The sequence below is a fragment of the Microtus ochrogaster genome, chromosome 24 (assembly GCF_000317375.1).
Source record: "Microtus ochrogaster isolate Prairie Vole_2 chromosome 24, MicOch1.0, whole genome shotgun sequence".
Classification (NCBI taxonomy): Eukaryota; Metazoa; Chordata; class Mammalia; order Rodentia; family Cricetidae; genus Microtus; species Microtus ochrogaster.
This window is the reverse complement of record NC_022024.1, coordinates 27,420,050-27,442,699: the sequence shown is the minus strand read 5'-3', so window position 1 is coordinate 27,442,699 and position 22,650 is coordinate 27,420,050. Positions and strand designations below refer to the sequence as shown.

The following is a 22,650-nucleotide window of genomic DNA, read 5'->3' as shown; positions in this document are numbered from 1 at the left end:
CTTTCACATGATTTCATTCATTTATTCTTCACACAAAAACCTACAAAGTAACTATCACGATTGCCCCCAATAAACAGACATGGGCGAGTGCGGTTTAACAAGCCTCCCCATTACCTTCCTAAGGCACAGTTATTATGTGAAAAAACTGAGATTCTGAGTTAGGTAGAGAGCATGACAAGACCCTGCTCTCATCCACCAGTCTGTGTTGGCACTCACAACAGTTAACATGGTAGCTGACTGAAGAGCCTTCCCCTCAGACCACTTTGTGTCCCTGTGACAAAAAGTCATCAGTGGGAAACTCATTTTTTTTTTTTTACAGCTCCAAAGGCTAGGAAATCCAAGGTCAATGGCTTGTATCCAGCAAGAGCCATTTTGCTACATCATCCTATGTCAGAAGACAGCAATGCAGGAGAAGGTGTGTATATATAAAATAGTAAGAAATCACAAGTGCAGCCATAATCTCTTTTATAAGTTAGCCCATTCATGAGTGTAAAGCTCTCATGAACTAAACATCTCCCATGAGATCCCACCTCCCAACACTGTTGCGCCAGGAGTTGTTTCCAGCACAAGCTTTTGTGTGTGTGTGGGGGGGGGACACATTCAAGCCACGGCACCTTTGTTCTGCTATGGATCTTCCGTTATTTCTAAGACCAGTAGGAAAAATTCATTAACCTTCACGAAACAGGCATCACTGTTACTACCTCCATGTCAAACACAAGGAAACTGGGGAACAGGGAGGTTGGTTGGCATGGTATCTAGTGTCTAGCAACAGCATCCACATCCACACACTTTGTACTATATCAATTGTTCAATAGTTTTATATAGTTTTCCATAGTGGGAACATAAATACCAAAGTGATACTATGTTGATTTTCCCAGGATGTGTCCATATAGGAAAATACAGGTTATATGGAATTCAGTGAGATGTTAGTGTTCAGACCAAGAAGTTTGGGTTAAATGTTACATGAAATTAAAAAGGTCTCCTGCTGCAAGTCTCTGAGGGCCTCAACTATGCCACTGTGCCTTATAACTTGCCAAGACTAGGTAGGATGAGTGAGGCACCCACTCTGAACTCTTGCTGGGTGTTATCTTGAGGGACTAGAAACTCCAGTTACACACACCAGGAAGCTACACCCAACTGTCTTGACTGGGAAACCATGGTAGTTTGAATGAGAATGACTCCCATTAGTTTGTATATTTAAATGTTCGCTAGTGGACCTATTTGGGAAGTCTAGGGGGTGTGGCCTTGTTGGAAAGGGTGTGTCATTGGGGGTGGGCTTCAGAGTTTCAAAAACACACACCAGGTCCAATCTGTCTGTCTGTTTCTGGCTTCTGCCTGTGGATCACAATGTAGAGGTCTCAGCTACTGCCCCAGCACCAGGCCTCTCTGCTTCTCACCATAATGATCATGAACAAAGCTAAAACTGTAAGGAAGCTCCCAATTAATTAATTAAAAAGTTAATGCTTATTTTTAAAAAAAGAGTTGCCTTGGCCATAGTGCCTCTTTACAGAAATAGAACAGTAACTAAGACAGCAATAATTCACATGGCAGAGTCAGAAAACTTTGTTTCTTAATTAACTAAACAAATACAAAATGCTAGTGACTAGATAGGAAGATGAGTAATAAGGTTGACCAGATGTCCCTTTGTATAGTTTCTCTATACTGGTTCAATATCTGGTATATTTTCCCTAGTACAAGGGTGAACATGGCCCAAGGCTTCTTAGAAGATTCTTAGAGCTCTTTCATCCCCCAGAAGGAAAGGGATTTTGGGTGTCTCCTTGCATCTTGAAAATCATCTATTAAGAGTATTTCTTGACTATCCACTTTCCACACTAATATGTTAGCTTCTCTGGGGCACAGCCTTGTTCATCTTTGTTTTCCCCAGAATCCAGTCAAGGATCTGGCCCATTGCTGGTATTCAACAAAGGTTAGCTGAGTTGGAATAAGAATTAAAATTTAAAGGAACTAAATTCTTGCCGGTGTCTCCATGATACCAGCCTAAGTCGTTTCATTGATTTCTGTTCATGAGGTTGGTCTGTTAACTGGCACAGTGGAAAATCAGTCTTTGTCTTAGAACTTGGAACTGTTTAGCACACATAAAACACATTTTCAGACTGAAGCACTCACACAAAAGGGATTTGGGGCCTTTACTCTATGTGGTTCTTCAGCAAGCAATAGGAGTAAAAGAGTTTTCACTTTTCATTTCCAGGACAGACAGACCTTATACAGAAGAATGTCAGGAAGGTGTTTAGAAAAACTAGGTAGTGTGGAAATAAAGGTGAAAAAATGATGCCTCTTGGCTCAGGGAGGTCTGGGTTCTACCTCTATCGTACTCATCCCCTGTGTCACTGAGGATATTTTTTAGACTCTTGGGGTCCATTTCTCCAGCATTGACTAGGTGGCAATAATACTACAGGCCTTCCTCTTGAGGGTCATATCAATTCCCATCTTGCCTATCAGAAACAGTGCACAATCCAAATAACAGAACGGAAACAGCCTGGCATTGCAAGCTGGTACAAGAGCAAAAACCAAGACTGGCAGGCAGGCCTTGGGATGCAGATCTGAACATTGTATTCAGGAGGGGAATAGTTGCTGGGAACAGGACAAACATGAGGTCACAGAGACAAGTGAAAACATTTGAGGAATTTTTAAAAGCCAATCAATACTTGCTTATGAAAGTGCATGCTGCCTTTGATAAGGTCATTTAAAAAAAAACCCTTCCATTCCATTAAAACCTGTGTTTACTAGAAGGGGTGCTCTTAATGGGGTTTGTTGGAAGTCAGAGCATCACTTAAAGAGATGGTGAGGATAAATACTGGAGCTGTGATGCTGAGGCCTGAGGTGCTCAGTTGCCCACATCTACCAAACAAACCAAGCTTGGCTCTGAGCAGTGTGATCATAGCCACTGTCACCCACCCAAGAGATCAACAGCGGGGCCACGTCCCTCGATGTGCCCCTTTACCTTCTGCTTCTGCAGTAAGTAGGCTTAGCTCATATAGCTCTTCCAGCAGCTAGCAAAGGGGAGAAAGAATCCAGAGGACTCGGCTTGGCCCCAGACCCCATTCTAATGTGGGAAGGTTCCCTGAGCCCCTTCCAGCATTCCTAATAACCCAGATGCACAGGTTCAGCCTGTGCCAGGGTCATTCAGGAATGCCCCAAGGCCGGAACAGCATATTCCTCTCTGCTCCCCACTGCTTCCACCCCACAGACAGTTGCCCTACTTGTTTCTATACAATTAGTTGGCACAATGGGGTCCTCACAGGAGGAGGAGGGACCGCCCCCAAATCCCATTATTATCCTTATCACTGTCATTACAGTTGCACTGGACCAGAGAGAAGTGGCATCGCACAGGCTTCAAGCCTGGGTGGGATCTGCGCAAGGACACATCCTCAATAGGAAAGAAGGAAGGAAGGTAGATCTTCTGTCTCCAAGCACCTTCCTGGCCATTCCGCTAAATACTATAGTGACACAGAAGACTGAACATGTTCCTTCTGTCTTAGGAAGGCCTTCAGGGACCCCCCAGTTAAAAACTGCTCCCTTTGCCCCTCTTTCCCTTCCTCAGTTTCATTTGGCCCTGCTTGTTTTTTTCCTGTGCTGGTTCCTTGCTGATTTTGAGATGGTTGTCTTCCTCTCCAATGACATACCCACCCATAACCTCAGAATGCTACTCAGATCCTCAGAATGGCCTCCAGAGATGTCTACACTCTAATCCATGAAACCCATGATTATGTCACTTTTATGGAGAACACTGCAAATGTGGACTAGGTAAGGATCTCAAGGCAGGGAGGCTTTGCAGTTATCTCTGCGCCCCCACATTAGCATCAGGGTCAGAGATGTGAGTGCAGGACCAGCAGAGCCTGGCCATGATGCACTGCTGGCTTTGCAAGTGCAGGAAGGAGAAGCTGATGAGGGGTGTGACCTGCCCTGAGAAGCTCGAATAGGGAAGGACATGAGACGTTTCTACAAGTTTACAGTCCCCTGATACCCCACTTCAGAGTCCTCACTTCCGGAGCTGCAGTGGAAACATTTCGTGCTCTTGAAGCCACCAAGCGCTCCCCACAGCAGGAGCTGGAGATCAAGGAAAACCCCATCTTTTCTTCTAGAAAGCAGAGTAGTGACAGTACTGATCCCTGACTGCTTAGGGCACCAGAAAGGACAAGCAGGCACAGGATGGAGCCTCCTGGAGGTCTGTGTTCAAGGCCAGCTCACTCTAGAGTTTACTAGCAGGATGCTACAGGGTAGCATCCGCAATGGAGATCATTTGCTGGGGCTTCAGAAGAGCATGGCCACACGTCCTGTGCTCCATGGCCTGTCAATGCCAAGTTTTAGAACACAAATCTTCATTCCACTTCTGCGTCTAGGTCCATTCTGCATCTGCCAACCCTTCAGGGGTCCGGCATGAGCTGGACCATGAGGGACTTTGCTGGTAGACTGAGCTGAGAAATGATCCGTTTCAGAGTCCCAAGAGTGCCTGAGAATTTCAAAACAGCTACTAGGGGTTCCCTGAAGGTCCTCCAACTGTCACCATTGGGGGGAAAAACAGGCAGAAGAATACAGGGGAGGTTAAATATATACAAATAATCAAGGGGGCATCCGGATACCCTGTAATTAGCATGTTGGGGGCTCAGTCTCTATCCTGTGCATGGGACTTGTTAAGGAACTGGCGTGAATGGCTGTTCTTTGCAAGGCCCGTTTTCTGAGAAGGACCCAGTCCAGACTCCATGGTGTGACTTGGGCCAAGGAATAGCCACCAAGCAGATGACCCAGGAAGAGATACAAGATAAACTCACTCTACAAGATACCTGAGGAGGGAGAGGTAGGTCCCGCTAATGCCTGACTTCATCCCCCATACTGCCAACATGATAATCTTTGCAAGACATAAATCTTTTAAAGACACAGTCCTTTGCTTGAAGCCCTTTAATGAGCTCCCAGCACGTACTAATTAAATCTAAACCCCGAGCCTTCACTTCCTGATCCCACCCAACACCCTTATCCCTTCCTTCCTTCCTAGTCAGTGTCCTAGAGACAAAAATCCAACCTGCCACTCCCTGAACAGGCCTCGGCTGAGCTGCTTTTCTGGCACGAGAAGCCTCCTACCCCCATCTGCCCTTGGTTTAAATCCACCCGTGCCTCCAGGCCCAGTTTCAGACTTCCTTCCCCTTGGAAGCTGAGGGCAATCCTGGGGGTTCCTTCTCGACTTCCACTAATGCTCACAGTACCCCAGCACTTCCTGGGAGCCAGACCCTGCCCTTCAGTTTCATGGATATTACCTGGCTGAACTCTGTCAGCAGCCCCGTTCCGTGCAAGGCTTTATTTATTCTGCCGCTGCTATACCATTCAGGGTGCCAGTATGGAAGTCAATGCTGCTTATTTCAAGCAGACCTCCCCTTCTGCTCATGAAAGGACAGCTCTGTCTGTCCCCCAAGTCTACACACACTCCCCCATAACCTCAACAGAAGATTCCTTGTATTGTGGGTAAAAGACTTAGAACTCACCCCCGTTGGGTATCTTCTCAGAAGTCCTTCACCCTCTGACCTGATGCCTCCTTTGCCCTCCAATCTTGTACCTACCCAGTGCCTGGGGCACAGGAAGAATCTAACTTGTTTGGGTGTCAGCTCTTCCCTTTGTGAGGTGTTGGGTCAAGGGAGAAAGAATACGTCTTCCAGAAAAATGGTGGCCACCTCGATCTTTTATATTTCATTTTAGGGCCCTATTTTTAGCATGCCTCTCTCTAGGGGGAATTCAGCTAATCACCAAGTCCTGTCAGCGCTCGGTTCCAAATAGCTCTCAAACTCTGAAACCTACCCACTTCTTCCCACTATCACACTAACGTAGTCCCAGTTTCTACAGCTGCCTGCTGTCCCATCCACCGGGTCCCAGCCGTGTCTCAAGTTCACTTTGCTTCAAATTGTACTCGGTTGCTCACTCTCCTGATGGAAGCTGAGCAGTGGCTCCTCACGACCCTTCTACCAAAATCCAACTTCCTGAACGCAACTTATGAGGTCTTCTCTCTTCTGCCCCGCTGGCCGTGTCCCCTCATCTCCCACCACTCCCCTGCTACCCCATTGCTCGTCCACACTCACCTTCAGAACAGGAACTCATTAGACTCTTTGCTGGTCTGTTCCCTCAGCCAGTCTCCCCTGCTGCTGATATCTGCCTACGCTTCAGGTTTGGCTGAAGTTATCTCTTCCTCGTGAAACTTTGCCCAACCTTTCACACGGGAGTTAGACGCGCTTTACGGGTCTCTATGAAATCCTATGTCTTCTATGCATAACCTTATCACTCTCTATGTCATTCATCTCCTTTACTTCTTGAGAGTTTAGATTAATGTTCAAGGCCCCAAGCCCTCCTGTACCAAAAATTACTCATCCATAGTGCCCTTTGCCATGCCATTTGATAACACGTCCAACAAGATAGAGTAAAATAGTATATTTCCCTATCCTACTGACGCTAGGCTTGACTGCGGAGCTTGGCTTAGCAATGGAACATCTGTAAATATGTTGAGAGCAAAGGCTTTGAGTGTATAATGTAACTTAGCGGGTCTTGTGCATCTGCTGTCTGACTTACAAGAGTAGGTACCCAACAAGAGACATGTGGAACAGACCAGAGTCTCATCTGCAGCATGATACAGACAGACCTCTTGCTCCTCCCCAGACCAGACCAGTGGAACCATGAGTGAGAAAAATAAATGGAACTAAATACCTGTTCTTTAGGCCACTACGAAATGGGTAGTTGCTCAGTAGGTGGTGTTATTGAAGCAGAAAACTCAAAAATAAACTGACCTCTATATCTACAGTTAGACTGTAAACACCATTCGGAAACCACCGTGTCTCCTCATAGAATATGGGGCTTAGAACACGCGGGCACTCCATCAACATTCACCAGCGGATGTACGACTGAATGAGAGAACACTGGCCTCTGGCATGCTTGCCTCTTACCTTGCACGTAAGTCCCTTAGAGCCAGGAATGGCGTCTGCCTTTCCTCACCAGCAGCTAGCCACCTCACTTCCCACACTGGGTAGGAGTTCAACAAATATTCGTTGAAATTAGAGAAACTGAATTTTGTGGGCTGGCTTGGGAATCCATCCCCAACTTGTGACATGGTTTCTACGAGCAAATGCACTCGCTGAGCCAAACAAACTTGCAAATGAACTTTTGGAACCCCGTAGGCTCATTGGTTCAGGATTGCTAGGTTTATGGAAATCCATAACTGAACACATGCGCTGTGGTTTTGCAATATGGGAGGAAGCTGAGAAACCGCTTCCAACCCCAAGATATGCAGCCTGAAAAAAAAAATTCCCCTTCTGCCCACACACACAAATGTAGCGCAGGTTGAATTTGAGGTTCCCACAATAAAACACTAGACTTCCTAGACCTCATTGTTTACTTGGTTTTTATCTGCTTATCCTGGGTGCCTATTCTTAACACCAAATCAAAGCGGGATTAAGATCATTTTCTTGCCCCCCCCTTCCCAAATCCACTTTCTAGACATGTATTCAAGAAAGTTCAACCTTCTCAACACCGAAAAGAATTATTTTTCTAAATAAATCCGTGACATTTAAAATAAACACAGTGGGATGCTCCACCATCATACAAAAACATCCCCTTTAGCATCCCTAATTTTGAATGGTACTGAGAGCTCAACATGAGTCACAGATCTGAGGCATAGCTTCATTTTATCCTAGGCCAGAACCAAGCCAGCTGGGAACCAGGTGAGGTGAGGTGAGGTAGCTATGAAGGGCCATCGACCATGACCCCAGAATGTTTGCTGATACATACAGCTGTGGGTACTGCCTGCCAGTCACTCAACTTACCTCACTCGCTTAATATGTTTTTGGAACACACTATGTATGACAGCGTAAAAGGAGAGACTGAGGGATAAAGATACAGTGATGGGCCACAAAGAACCCAAAACAGTAATGTAATCAGAAGTAGGGGGTGGTGGGACAATGGTCTATACCCTATCAATTGTATTTTAATAAAACGCTGATTGGCCAATAGCCAGGCAGGAAGTAGAGGTGGGGCAACCAGGCAGGAAGTAGAGGTGGGACAATGAGAATTCTGGGAAGATGCAGTCGTCACCCAGACACAGAGCAAGCAAGATGTGACTGCCTCACTGAAAAAGGTACCAAGTCACGTGGCTAACATAGACAAGGGTTATGGGCTAATGTTAAGTTATAGGAGTTAATAAGAAGCCTGAGATGCTAGGCCAATCAGTTTATATAACTAATGTAGACCTCTGTGTGATTTTGGGGGGACTTAACAACTGCGGGAACTGGGCAGGACAGAAACCTCAGTCAACAGTGGGGGGGGCGGTTATCTGATGAAACTGGGTAGTCGGGTAGAAATTGGCATTTATTCTAGAACCAGACAACAAAGAAAGAACTAACGTGGGGGAAGAGTACGCTAAGATGCAGAAATCAGAAGTCCAGGTGCAGACCCCGGGTAGGCAGGAACACTACTAGAATGTTCTCGAATCAGAAAGACAATCAGTAAGGCTAAGGTGACCACGGAGAAAGCAGCACGTGAGAGGTTGGAGCTGCAGATCACAGGGTGCCTTGTCTGCAGGAGGGGATCTGGCTGAGTTGGAGGAGGGCGAGCCATTAGAGCCAACTAATCTGGGGGACACCACCTGGCGCAGTCTTAAAGGATTGTTCCTATTGGGTGAGAGAGCAAGGGAAGAAGCAGGGAAAACAGGAAAAAGAGTCCTGACAGCTAACCACTAAGGATGGCCTGGGGTCCTCACCCAGTTCTCCATCAGCCCCTTTCGCCTGGCTTACTGTTCTCCCCTGGGGACCATAGCTTCCCCACGACCCTCTAAAGGGCTGGCTGCTTCCTCTCACCAAGCATAGGTGGTCTACCTGGGCCTAACTGCCTCTTCAGCATGGTTCTCTTTCTGACCACCTCCCAGAGTTGAGGCTCATGTTATCCACAGACACCATCCCTTGACCCCTCCCTCACGGAGCCACCTACAGTGTCCACCCTCGCCCTTTATATCTTGCCTGCTTCATCCCTCTCTCTTCAACATTGGGCCTGAGATTGACACACAGATGGCTGGTTCATCTAATATTCCGGTGACCACCCTAGGTCCCTGACTCTTCTTTGCCCAATAATCTTGTTCTCCATCTCAACCTCCATGCTATAACCATCCTACAGAACTTAGTATCATGCCCAGTAACTCCACATCTCTGTCACCTCAACTCTAAGCCACACACAACCTGGCCAGTACCCTCTTTTCCACTTCTCCAATGGACAGGTCCAGAGCGCGGATCTTACCACCCTGTCATGTCTCTTACCCAGAGTGTGCCCCTGTCTTCCTCCTTCACACACAGGAGTCCCTCATGCCACACAGCGATGTCTCGAGTGGCACTGGTACCAGTCACCCGTTCTGTACTCTGGCTAAACTGAACTTTACAATGACAGCCCCGGAGCTAGGCTAGACTTGAGCGAAGCAAAACCACAGCTTCTGTTTCAAAGGCGAGATCATAAGCCCCAGGTGGTCCCCAAGAATGCCAAACACCCATACTCTATTTTCTTAGGTCTTTGCCTGAGCTCCTGTGTGCTTCTTACTCTCCTTCTTTCCAAACCTCTGGGGCTCCCTCTCCACAGGCCCATCCCAGCACCTTGCTTCTTCTCCTGGTCTGAAGTCATGGGAGGATGCGCAGAGCGATATGAACAGACCCTGAGCATGCGTTTACCCCTACCAGCTCTGGGGTCCAGGCTCTGCAGCCTCCTTCCCAGCCTGCTCTGAGGCTGCCTTCCCTACTGACACATTAGGTCCTGTTGTCTGCTGAAAGACAGCACACGACTCTTGTTCTCTTCCTTTCTATTGGAATCTTCTCAACAACACTGAAAAGCACTGGTGTGGGGTGGTGTGTGTGTGCGTGCGTGTGGTATCTGTGTCTGTGTGTGTATGCTTGTTTGTGCGCATGTGTGTATCTGTGTCTGTGTGCATGCTTGCTTGTGTATGTATGTATCTGTGTCTGTGTGCATGCTTGCTTTGTGTGTGTGTGTCTGTGTGTGCATGCTTGAGTGCGTGAGTGTGTGTGTGTGTGTGTGTTCTCTCATTGAACTTAGAGCTCACCAATTTGGCTAGACTATATGACCAATGGACTTGCAGGAATCCTCCTGCCTCTGCTCTTCCAACACTAGGGTTACAGGCACACTCTAGCATAGCTGACTTTTTAGGTAGGTGCCAGAGATCAAAACTCAGACCCTGGTGCTTTCATGGCAAGCACTGTAGAGACTGACTGAACCGCCATCTCCCCAGCCCCAGACACCATTATTTTATGCATCTTTTAAAACCCCAAACTTGGACTAGTGAGTGGTCTTGGCAGGTGCTTTCACCTGCCAGACTTAACCACCTGAGGTGGGTCCCCGAGACCCATATGGTAGAAGAAGAGCGCCAACTCCCACGAGCTGTCCTCTGACCTCTACACACGTGCTATGGAACACGCATCACTCCACTCCAATTAAAATATAATGAAAAACAATGTTTTAGAACCCTAAACTCTGGACTCTACTTTCCGCTCCAGGATCTGCTCCATCTCTCCTCTGCCATTCCTCCTAACACCCCGAGGAGCCCGTCCCGCTCACTGCTCAGGGTCCTTTTGCACCACTCCAAGCCCAGGCCTCTGTCACAACCACCGGTTGCCATGTGCTACGTCCAGTGGCTCCGGTCTCTCTTGGACCTCCTTGGCAGGAGCCGGCACTGGGCACTGCCCTCCCTTCCTTTTCCTTGCCTGGCAACAGAATGCTTCTCTAAGAGCTTCCTCTCCCCTTTCCGATACTTCATTGTTTTTCTCCTAATTCTGTTTCTCCTTGACCCTAAACATCAAGACACTCCAGGGGCTCCGCACTCCAGGGCTCAGCTCTTGAACATCTCCTCTTTGCAGCCAGCGTTCCCTCCCTACTCTGACCTTAAGGCTTCTGTAAGTACCATCAAAATACAACCAACTCCAAATTTCTATTGCCGGCTCGGGCATCTCCCATCAACTCCTGACCCACGCTTGTTGAGCAAGCAGACCCTACCTCCATGCAGCTTTTAATCACCGCCACTGTCACCAACCACCCATGAATAGGCTCCTGCCTGGAGCTCTCTCTCCCCGCAGACACCCAGAGAAGCTGCACAAATGGAGCGGATCTGAAAAAACCTACAGCAGCCACACAATCCTGGTTGTGATCAGTTAATTTCTGAAAGTCTACTCTCGGGCATGCAACGAGAAGAAAGGGCTCCCACCAATTACAATTATTCATGAGAATTTCTTTGGCCCTGCTTCTTTTGTCTGCCAGTAACTCTCAGGGAAAAAGCCCCACAAGGAGGTGCGGCAGAGGAGGGGGCACTTGCTCGGCTTGCAGCAGCTCAGTTTGTGGCTTCCTCCACAAACTCTTAATTCATCCCATCTCCATATTTTTAGCCTGTTTCCTGAGCCTCTCCCTAACATCATAGCCACCCCTCTCCATTCATGCCTCCTGTTCCCCCATTAGCTTCCTAATTCACTTCTCTATCGCCTTCATCCCCCAGCTGCCCCTTTGCTCTGCCCTCAGCCTCTCTCTACCTGCTCCACTGTTTTTTTTTTTTTTTAATCTGTTTCACCTTTTAAAACTGAAAGCACCAATCTGACAGCCACTGTTATGTGGCTTGCTCCCCCCTCCCCATTCCTGCCTGAGCCACAGCAGCGAAGGCTCTTTCCTCCTTGCTTCTATAGCAAGAGCTGGAGTACTGGGTTACCATGGCAACAGTGAATCCAACCAGGCTGGTCCCAGCGATGCTAAGAACTGCCATGGAGAGGAAGCCGCTACAAGTCGCCCCTGAGCCTAGCTGGGTCGTGTACATCGTAATTCAAGACCAGGCTGGGCAGATTCTGCCTGGAGACTGAGATTGTACATCAGGCCCACGGCTATATGGCGCGCGAGGAGACAATGCCATCAATAACAAGGCTTCCACAGAGCGAGCAGAATCCATGGCATGATGAGGATTCATTTGAAAATTTTCAAACATTCCTCTTCTTTTATCTTCTCTAAGGGAGAACCTTTTGGCTCGCTCTGAAGTCTTGGTGAACTTGGTAGGAAGTAAAAAGCAAATCCACCCACACTAGCCTCCCTTCCCGAGTCACATCCCTGCCCCTCCCCCTGCTGCCCCCAGCCTGGGTGGTCCCGCGTGGCCTGGGTCAAATGACTTGATGGCACTGACACGGCCAGAAACATCTTGAAGAATGAGTTACTACGCCATGTGTTTTGGTCCTGGAGAGCTCAGCTCCCCCACAGCCCGGGAACGGATCATTAAAGAGGGGCAACAAGTGTTCTGGCTGCATCACTTTCCGGAGAAGGAGAGTCGGGGTGAGAAAGGATTTAGGAAATACCTTTGTAGCGGGAGGCACCAGCCACAGTGGGGGTCTGCTGCTGTTAGGCACTCTGAGCAGGAGTTGCGCTTACTGCAGTTTGCAACAAGAATTCTCCTCACCTGAAAATGAAGAGGACACGAGTTTAGACGGAATCGCAAGCAACACTGGGGTGGGGGTGGGGAGGTGGGGCGCCAAGGACCACAAAGAGTAGATTTATCAACCTGAGCCCTGAATGTCTCCACTGCGGCATCCAATGGCAGGTCTCCAGTTCTAGGACAGGATGCAGTGTCTAAGAACCAGCCTTCCACAGTACAGAAGGCCATCCCCCATTCACCCCAGTGGCTCCTGAACCCACAAATTCAACCAGGAGCAGATCGAAAACATCTGAAAAAAAATACTCAGTGTATTTTCATCCTCTCGTTCCCTGAACAGCGCAGTGGTATGATTTATATAGTATTAACACGTTATTAACTGTGTGGTGGCGGCACATGCCTTTAATCCCAGAACTCGGGAGGCAGAGGCAGGCGGATCTCTGTGAGTTTGAGGCCAGCCTGGTCTACAAGAGCTAGTTCCAGGACAGGCTCCAAAGCTACAGAGAAACCCTGTCTCAAAAAACCAAAAAATGCAACCAAACCAAACACCACTTTATTATATTATAGGCATCATAACTAATCTAAAGATAATTTAATGTATATGGGAGGAATGTATATAGGCTATATGCAAAATTTAAGGATCTGAGCATCCACAGATTTTGATGTCTTGAGGGCTTTGTGGAATTGATCCCCAGAAGATATCAAGAGAACAGTATTCCCAGACTCCCCTGTGGCTGAGACTCTCGGGGTGGAGTCTTGGAGACTGTATTATAAGAGCCTTCTCAGGTGAGTCTTACCATAGCCACGTTTCTGATCTGTGGATAACTATTTCCATGGGGAATCACAGAGCCAGGTCACCTGACTTTCACATGGGGACAGTCAATATTGTCAGTGGCGCTATGGAAACGAGCATCCAGGAAGAGCAGTGGTTCTGCCCCAGAATGATCAGCATGAGTTTGGCAAGGGATGCAGAAATGAAGTGTAGTAGGGTATCTCCATCACTTCGGCTCCCAGCTCAGTGACTCACCCCCATTGCAGGGTGTGAAACAGGAGGAGACAGGGCTGAAAGGCGCAGTTTAATAGTCGAGCCCTTGTCTAGCATGCTCAAGGTGCTGGGTTTGATTCCCAGGACTACAAAAAAGAAAAAAAAAATGAAACAAAAAGAAATAGAGGGGGGATAAAAATCATTCCCTGTAGAGAGAGAGAGAGAGAGAGAGAGAGAGAGAGAGAGAGAGAGAGAGCGCCTTTCTCACTCATCAGTCAACAGTGCAGGGCAGATCCAGGCAGCAAGCAGAGGCGGTGGCAAACATGGAGTGCCCAAGTGTTGCCTGGCACATTTTCTGAAGGCACAATTGCACAGCGGGTAGTGAGAAAACTTGTGGAACTCATTATCCTGGGAAGCTGTGCATGCTGGGAAGTACAAATAGAGGAAAGGAAAGTTCTAGAAGGAGTTTGTGGCGAAAATGAGGGCATATTCCAAGGAGGAGCTTTCAGGTCCAGGCTGATTCGTGCAGGATCACTGTGCCCTCTTCCTTCCCAGTCCTCGGTGCTGCTGACAAGACGCAGCCGGCAGACTGCAAGTCTGAGCCCGAATTAACTGGAGTGTGGATATTTATTTCCTTGTAGCTCACAAAACATCTTTTTAATTCTGAGGGATTTTATTAAGTGCCACATAATCTCTCTAACCTTGTTTTGTCGTCTGTAAAAACGGCACCAGTACAGAGCCGAATTTACGGGGTTGTTACAAGCAGAGTGCGAAGCATACTAAATAATTTGTGTCCTAAGTCCCAGCTATTGCTATTATGGGAGAAAACGATGCCATGGTCCAGCAAACACGAACCCCCTAGGCTGAAAGACTCAGTACATTTCCTTAGCACAGGCTTGTGTGAGCCTTCGAATGTGCCCAGCACCGTGACACTGTAGAGATATAAATAACAACGGGTCCTAAGACCCTTTTTGCTGAGTCTTTGATCTAGAACATTCTTCAAGAATGACCATTTAGCATATTTAAGCACAAATGTAATAACTGTGTAAGAGATAAGATACTATAAATATTTGCATTAGACATGCTCTCTAATGAACACACTATCTCTCATCAGTATATATATCTGCATATGATTATGTTTAATTGGGCACATGTTGATACCATCCTACAGATTTCTCATGGCTTTTAAAATTAATAATATCTTTTTAGGGGTGACAAAAGAAATTCTTCGCATTTGGTTTCTCTGGTGATCATAATGGCACAGCCACAGTCATCTAGCAGGGTTTTTGTTTGTTTTTTGGAAACAGAACTCACTATCTAGCCCAAGTTTAATTTGCAATTTGCAATCCTCCTGCCTCTGCCTCCTAAGTACTATGATTCCAAGGGTGCTCTACCATGGTTGGCTAAGTAACAGAACCTCTTGCAATAATGCTGAAGTGAAGAATATGGAGACAGTAAGTTTTGACACCCCCTTGAAAACCGTCTCGAAGGCCTTCAGGCTTAAGTGATTCGGGATTGGAAGTCTTTATTTTCTAGGAAGTGAAGATCTGTGAACTACTGGTCTGTTCACAGAGGTCTTTAGCCCGCAGCACTGGGTTTTGGGGTTCTGCAAGTGTCTTTGTGGGCACTGATGGGAATTTATGAGCTAGTTGCAATATTTCAAAAAGCAAAATGGAAAAACACGCACAGATTAAACCAGACTTCCAGTATCTTTGCTTTGGGGCGTTGGAATCCTATCAGCTCTGCATGGCAGCACAGGCAGTGCCCGGGCTGGCAACTCTGAGATGTCCTTGATAAATAAAGCCTGGGGATGAGAATGGTTACTTAATAAACACAGCTTGTTGAACGGACACAAGCCTTTCAAATATGGGATCCCAGAGAAGAGACATAATAAGGAGTGTTTCGATGTCAGAGCGAGCCTGCACAGAAGGCTGTGGAAGGTGAAGCAGGCGGTGGGAGGTTCAGATGGGACCATCCTATCGTGATCATTGGATATCAGCGGCTTTTCAAACTGCAAAGAGCAACGTGGCCTTTTTAAGAGTACTTGATGCTGTCGCCACTACCCTGACCCAAAAAGCACATGAAGGACAGTCATTGCTCTCCTCCTGAAGAATGACCGAAAGAGAAGAGAGACGAGAAATGGGGGAAGGGGAAGGGCACCTGTGACATCCGTTACATAATCACCTTCCTCATGCCTAGTGTGTTCAATGGGTCATGGGTCAAAGCCATCAGGCCAGGATAGTCATCGTTCACAAGTTTGGAATTTGGTGTCATTTTGCATGGGCTTCAGAATTAGAGCAAATTTTGAGTTCTAGCCCCCTTGAAGATACACACAGGCACACACATACATATTATATATGTATGTACAGGTATATCATTGATACACACATTATGTATTTGTATACATTATAAGTGAATATATGCATCACATATGTATACACGTATATCCATACATATGTATAATTTATATATACAAACATTTCTATATACACAAACATTACACACACACATATACATACATACATACAATCTTCTGAAACTACTTAGCTGTTAAAAGCCTTAGACTTTTCATATGTAAGCTGAGTAAGAATTTTATTAACACAGTCCATTAGTATTATTTATTACATCCATGTGCATATGCATACACAACTCTGGGCATATATAGAAAGACCATGCAAAGAAAGATGACTCATATATTCTAAGAACTCAATCTAAAACTGTGTTTCCTTTTATTAAAGATGGAGAAAACGTTGAGAGGGTATGGCTTTTATTTCAGTAAGCAGAAACAAGAAAAACTAAAACATCCAGATAAATTAAGAGAGTGTGTATAGAGGGGATGCTTGACATAGATTTCCTGGTTCATGAATGTGTATGAGACTGTGGCCTGATATTAACCCCGAGTTCCAAAGCCAGTCCCATTGGGCATACTCATAAATGCATCTAACCATTCAGTGCCCATACAATAAATGTATAAATTCAGTTACTTTGCTGATTATGAGCCCATTTGTGAGCCCACCCCCCCCCCGAAAAATCTGGCACTGGAAATATAGCCAATAATAAAATTGTCTAAATGGATATTATTTCTCGCTTAGTTACTGATGACAGTTTGTACGGATTTTAATTCCATGTCCATGGCCCTCTGTAGGTTTCCTCAAAGCCTGCAGCGGTGTTTCAACCTGGTGGCTCAAAGTAAAAGCTTTGCCACTGGGCAGTGACATACGTGAACTATGTCCTGCTCATAAGTCAGAAGCAATAAACAGCATCTTTGCCTACCTCTTTCCCAGCAGTTAGGTAGATGTAGATGTCCTTCACAGGGTGAGGAACGATCTTGTAGAACACAGGTGTTTCTTCTTTGATTTCATAAATCACCTCCGGACAATTTGAAGTCAAATTCTCCCCGAGAACGACCTTTTGATTTTCAGAAAGAAATATAATTTCTGTTTAGTATTCTGAATATCAGGACAGGAAGTGCCACAGCTTACCCCCGAAGTCACATCCTTCCCTACTCAAGCACCACTGGCCAGCACACCCCTACTCTGAAAAGCCCATCTCTGGAAAGACAGCCAATCATCAAGTTGATTAGCCGAGCGGTGGTGGCACCACACCTTTAATCCCAGCACTCAGGAGGCAGGGGTGGCAGATCTCTGTGACTTTGAGGCTAGCCTGGTCTACAAAGAGAGTTTCAGGACAGCCAGGGCAGTTTAGACAGAAAAAGTCAGTCTTGAACAACTGAAAATAAAAATAAATAAAATTGTCCAAATAAGTAATATTTCTTGCTTTATATATGTATAATATATATTATATGTATGTGTATGTGTGTATATATAACTAGGTGAGAGAATATATTCCTTAACCATCCTTTCATGACTATCTTTGACAAGGTTGACAATTCCAAGTACAGCGTACCTGTTTGGGCAGGAGACAAAAGTCACCAAAACTTCACTGACAGCCACTCTTCAGTTTTGGGACAGTATTCTCACACGTGGCAGCTTGTTTCCATAGTTTCTGACCAGACTTGGCTGGACCAGAAACCACAAGTAACACCTTCCTGAGTATCACACACCAAGCGTGTGACCTTGAAGCCAAGGCACTGTCTGCTTAACATACATTTGCATGGGTTAATCTGTGGCTCCTCCGCAGTTCCACAGAGTCATGCATTTTAAAGTAACCCCCTACAAGTTCACTGGGATAGACAAGCGTGTATGTGTTTACATATAAAACAGACGCAGGTGTGAATCAGTATTCTGTCGTTTGACAATTAAGACACCTGAGTGTCATTCATCTTCAGGCAACAAACATTTACGGATCGCCTCTATACTGGTTTGGGGTTTAGGAAAATAACGGTGAACACAATGGGCTACGGGGCAGAGTAGATGAGGGAAAGAAATGCTCCCTCATGAAATGCACACTGCATGGGGGAGGGGGTAGAGGATGGATGGCAGCCTCCTCGATAAACCTGGACTAATATTTATACAATACTGATACAGGAATTCTGTCACCACTCTGCTAGCCAATTGAGAGGATTTAAGCCTGGATAATCCAGATGTATTTAATAGATCATGGTCCTTTGACCTCCCTAAGATTTACTGCACAGGGCACTTAGTATGTTTATGCTTTCTGCAGTGAACAATAAACACTCCTGACAGTGATCTCTAAAGTCTCTAAAGGATGATGGGGTTCGGCAAGGACAATTCTATCCAGATTGTGATAACACTACTAAGCCAATAAATGCTACCCAAAGTTCAGTTTTGTACTACAAACTGCTCAGGATGATTCCAAGGGTCCCCTAGAGATGCCATCACCCCCTAGACATCAGGAAGTAATTTTAAGAACACGAGACCCACACATTCCCAAGAGATGGAATGGATGGATTTTGTTTTTCCACTGGGTTACAGATATTTGTCATCGTGTGTGTGTGTGTGTGTGTGTGTGTGTGTGTGTGTGTGTGTGTGTGTGTGTCTGTTGTGGTATGGTCAAAAAGGGGGGAATAGATATGATTTTTAAAAAGTAGATTACCGAATCTACTTTCAAAGTAAAAAAGCTACTACTAGTTTTAAATAATTTACATTGGTATGGATTTTTGTATATTGATACAAACTTAAGGTTATTTTTGCTAACACTGTTATGCTTCTACTAGTGTTTAAGATATGTTTTGTATTGTTATGAATTTGAAGTTATTGTCCTTTATACTGTACATCTGTTTCTATTTTTGCTTAAGGTATTACCTATATAGCTCATACCTATACAGCTTACTTAATTATGCGATGTGAAATTTTAGTCCTCAAAAGCTATGTAGGATAATAAAGAAATACAGGTTAATAGTCACCCCTAACTATAAAACTTGTATTCATGTTAGGTTTTCTAGGTATACAGAGATACATTCAGATAGGTAATCTTACTTCAAAGACATACAGAATATGGCATTTAAAATGTTTAATAGCTTAGACTTTCCTTGACATGAGACATGTCTGCTCCTGGCAGCATGATCTACTTCTAATGAAAATGATGGGCATCAAAGAAATTACACATGGAGTCTGCTTTCTTTGAGGCATGAACTAGCCATTAAGGCAAGAAACTGCCCTTGCCTAGACTGCTGACAATACACTGTCCAAACTGGATAAGCAGGACACAAAGAAAGGCAACTGTTGAACTTTGCAAAAACAGGGTAGTCATTCAAATTTTCCTGCTTCTGAAAAAAGGCTGTGAGATACTCTAGGCATGTAGGTCAAAGGTGGATGTCCCAACATTGCTGAGGAACCTTGGGTAACTGTCCAGGCAACTAGCTGTTTCTGTCATTTCTCACACTTTTTGGAAGTTGCTTGCTTGCACTTCCTGCTTACTCAGATAATATTCTCCTCTCAGGTCTTCGATGGAGTTGAAGACTCGACAGTTACAATTATAGTTCTCCAGAATCTTGGCAAAAAGGCATATATTAGGTACAAAACTTTTAACTCTTCGGGAGAGGATAGCTAATGGAGTAATCTCTATAAATTTGCCGATCACTTAGGGACTAGACATTGAGAATGTATTTCTCACTTTATAATTGTTCTAGCTATATGTAGTTTCATTTTCGTTAAGGTTATTACCTTTTCTTTCTTTTGGACAATACTTGGTAATAATTCTTATTATATATAGTTTTCCTGTGCTAGATTTAAGACCCTTCTTAATTAGACAGAAAAGGGGAAATGTTATGATAATTCCGTCACTGGTCCACTAGCCAATTGAGAGGAACGCTTGGTCCAAGAGGAAGGGTTTCCTTTGGGGATGGATGTGACCAAGGAAGAGGCACCCCTTTCCAAGCAAAGAACAAGTGACAGAGGGTGTAAGCATCAGTTTGTGACTCAGTTCAGGTTCCCCATTTGTCTTTTAATATTTGCGTATAGATTTTTCTTGATAATAAATGTAAAGAAATAACTTATCAACAACTCAGTTGAAAGTAATGAGTGAGATAAGTTAAAGTGGAGAAGGAGAAAACAGGCTCATGGTAGGTTTTTAAGGACAGTGACACTGATTCAGAATCCACAAGAGTCATTCAGGTTCTGGATGAAACTCGTCTTTTATTTTAATTTATTTTATGTGTGTGGGTCTTTTGTCTGCATGGATATCTGGGCACCATATGTATTCCCTGTGCTCACAGAAGCCAGAAGCAGGCACTGGATCCCTTGGGACTAGAATTACAAACAGTTGTGAGCTACCATGTGGGTGCTGGGCATTGAACACGGGTCCTCTGGAAGAGCAGCCAGTGCTCTTAACTGCTGAGCCATCTCTCCAGCTCGGAACTTGTTTGTTGGGGGATTTTCTGTGTTTTGTTTAAAGAGGCCCAGTCAGTGAAGAGTCCCTGGAGTAGGAGAGACCGGTATGGTGTGAGCAGAGGAAGATGGAGAAAAGGGTGGTCATTGAAATAATGCGATAAAGGGGAGGGCATGGGTTCTTCCGCCTGTGTAGATCCCGCCTTTCCCTCTGCAGGGAGAAAAGAAGCCATGAGGACTTGGAACAGAAGTGTGACAGGCAATGCGGTAGGGCCCACGTGTGCAAAAAGTCAGATGACACTGCAGATGGGGGCCTGGGTTAGACCTGGCTTTACCATTAAGCGGCTGGACCACTTTGAACCAATACCTTATTTAGCTTCCCAGACTACCATTTCCTCCTCATCTATAAACTGGGACTAACAATGCCTTGCTTTGTAGATAATGTTAAGAACCGAGTAAGAATCATGAGATACTTAACACGTGATCGGTACCCAGTGGATAAAATAACCTATGGCTAGATTGCAAGTTCCCTTTGGGTAGGGACCAAGTTCTACCCATCCTCACATCTGTTTACCCAATCCGTGCAGTACTGTAAAAAGTGATGGCATCAGCTTTCCTGCCAGTTAGTTGGAAGCCATCCAGATAGATCACCTAAATTCACGCTTTTATTAAAAGCGTTTAACTATTTTTCTGTGTGTTGCGGGGCAGGGTGAGGGTGTGGGTGTGTGAGTATGGAGGTTGTAGGAGACGGCTCTTTCCTTCCACTATGTGGGTCCCAGGCATTGAACTCGGGTTGCCAGATTTAGCAGCAAGCTCTCTTTACCCCTTGTGCCATCTCATAGACCCAAAGCTCACCTTTCAACCAACGTGGATGTTTGTCATATGGTGTATGTGTATTGAAAAGAAAAACAAAATCAACACCTAAGATCCATTTTGGACAAAGCCACGTTCACGTATCTATTGAACAGTAACATGCCTATCCCAGCATACCCTACGGCACCTTGGCAATTGCCATTTCATTGTTAGCTCTTTATCAGCAGAGCACAGGGAGCAGCTTCCTGTACCCATCAACTCCTGGTACCGCTTCTGAGTCCCCAGTAGATTTGGTGCAGCCAATCGCCAGGTTACTCAGCAAAGGCGGTGGCAGCTCAGTCAAAGTCAATCTGGCTAATCAAATATACTAAACGTTACTCTTTAGAAATCCCCCATTCAAATAGCAGCAGTGAGGTCTCAGAGAAGTGACGAAGAACTGTGCCTCAGGGGAAGCGGCTCCAGAGCCGCGCTTTGCAAGGTGGTAGCCACGGACCACACAGGGCTGTTTAAATTCAACTGAAATTTCAATTTCACCCTCTGGCCGTATTTCAAGGACTCAGGAGTCAGCCATAGGTAGTGCTGCTGTACTGGCAAGCGCAGATGTGAAATATTTCTGTCGGCATAGAAAGTCCTCAACAAGGCTACCCTACAGAAAAGAGGTAAGTGGCTGGAACCAAGGGGGCGGGCACTGAGCCCGTAAGTGGTCAACTTGCCAGGACTGGCCTAACTCATAAGCAACTCATAAGTGACCCTGTGACTGAGCTCAGAATTTAAACAGCTGCCGTGGTTCTGGGAAGGGTGGTTTAGAAGTAAAGAGAGGAAGCTTCTTAGATCACAGCAAAAAGGCAGACAGAAAGATGCTCGCGTAAGCCTCAGGAACGGTTGCTGCTTCGGTCCTGCTTCAGGAAGACATCCCATCAAACACATCCCTCCCTCAGGAAAGCCCCATGTCACTTTCTCAATATTAAACACTCCACCAGAGCCAAATCAAATCTTCCATGCTAACACCCACATAGCTGAGGAAGAAGTCACAGAGTAAGTTAAGTGACAGCAAAGCAAACAGGCAAACCCACAACGGGATTCACTGTAGGACCCAGAACCTGGCTTTTCAGTAAGACAGTGGGAAAGATTACTATGTGCATGTGTGTGTGAATATTTGCCAATGTGTGCATGTGTATGTGAGTGTGCCAAGTGTGAATGTGTGCCAATGTGTGTGTGCACGTGTGTGCCAGTGTGCATGTGTGTATGTACATATGTGTGTGAATGTGTGCCAATGTGTGTGCACATGTGTGTGTGTGTGTGTGTCTCTTTAGGTAAGAGGCAACCAAATGTGTTCCAGACACCAATTTGAACCAAATAATTTTAAGTGTATCTTTAATCAATTGTGAAATTTCAGCCACATTCAGTAGATAATCCTAAGAAATTACAGATAATTTTGTGAACTGTGATAATGACATTATAGTCACAGTTGGGAACATGATAATAATTTTTTCGGGGAGGCATAATGAAATACATTGGGGTAAATGTCATAGTGTCTCCAATTTGCTTTAAAATAAGAAGAGACATAAAATAATTTAGAAAAGACTCCATCACTCATCTGTGCTCGGTGAGTCGGGAGCCGCGCTGCAGCTTTGGCAGGGTCTCGTGCCATCGACTCCCGCAACACA

At 45.6% G+C, this 22,650-nt stretch overlaps 1 protein-coding gene across 2 annotated transcripts in view; it reads right to left on the bottom strand.

The window, feature by feature from the left end:
• Positions 1–22,650, bottom strand: part of Plxnc1 (plexin C1) — a 149,656-nt gene that overhangs the window by 94,252 nt on the left and 32,754 nt on the right. For both annotated transcript variants that reach the window (XM_005358143.2, XM_026784439.1), the window contains exons 3-4: positions 16,695–16,829; positions 12,363–12,463 (exon numbers count right to left, since the gene is read on the bottom strand). In XM_005358143.2, the coding sequence (XP_005358200.1) occupies positions 12,363–12,463; positions 16,695–16,829 (236 nt within the window). The remainder of the gene's footprint in view (positions 1–12,362; positions 12,464–16,694; positions 16,830–22,650) is intronic.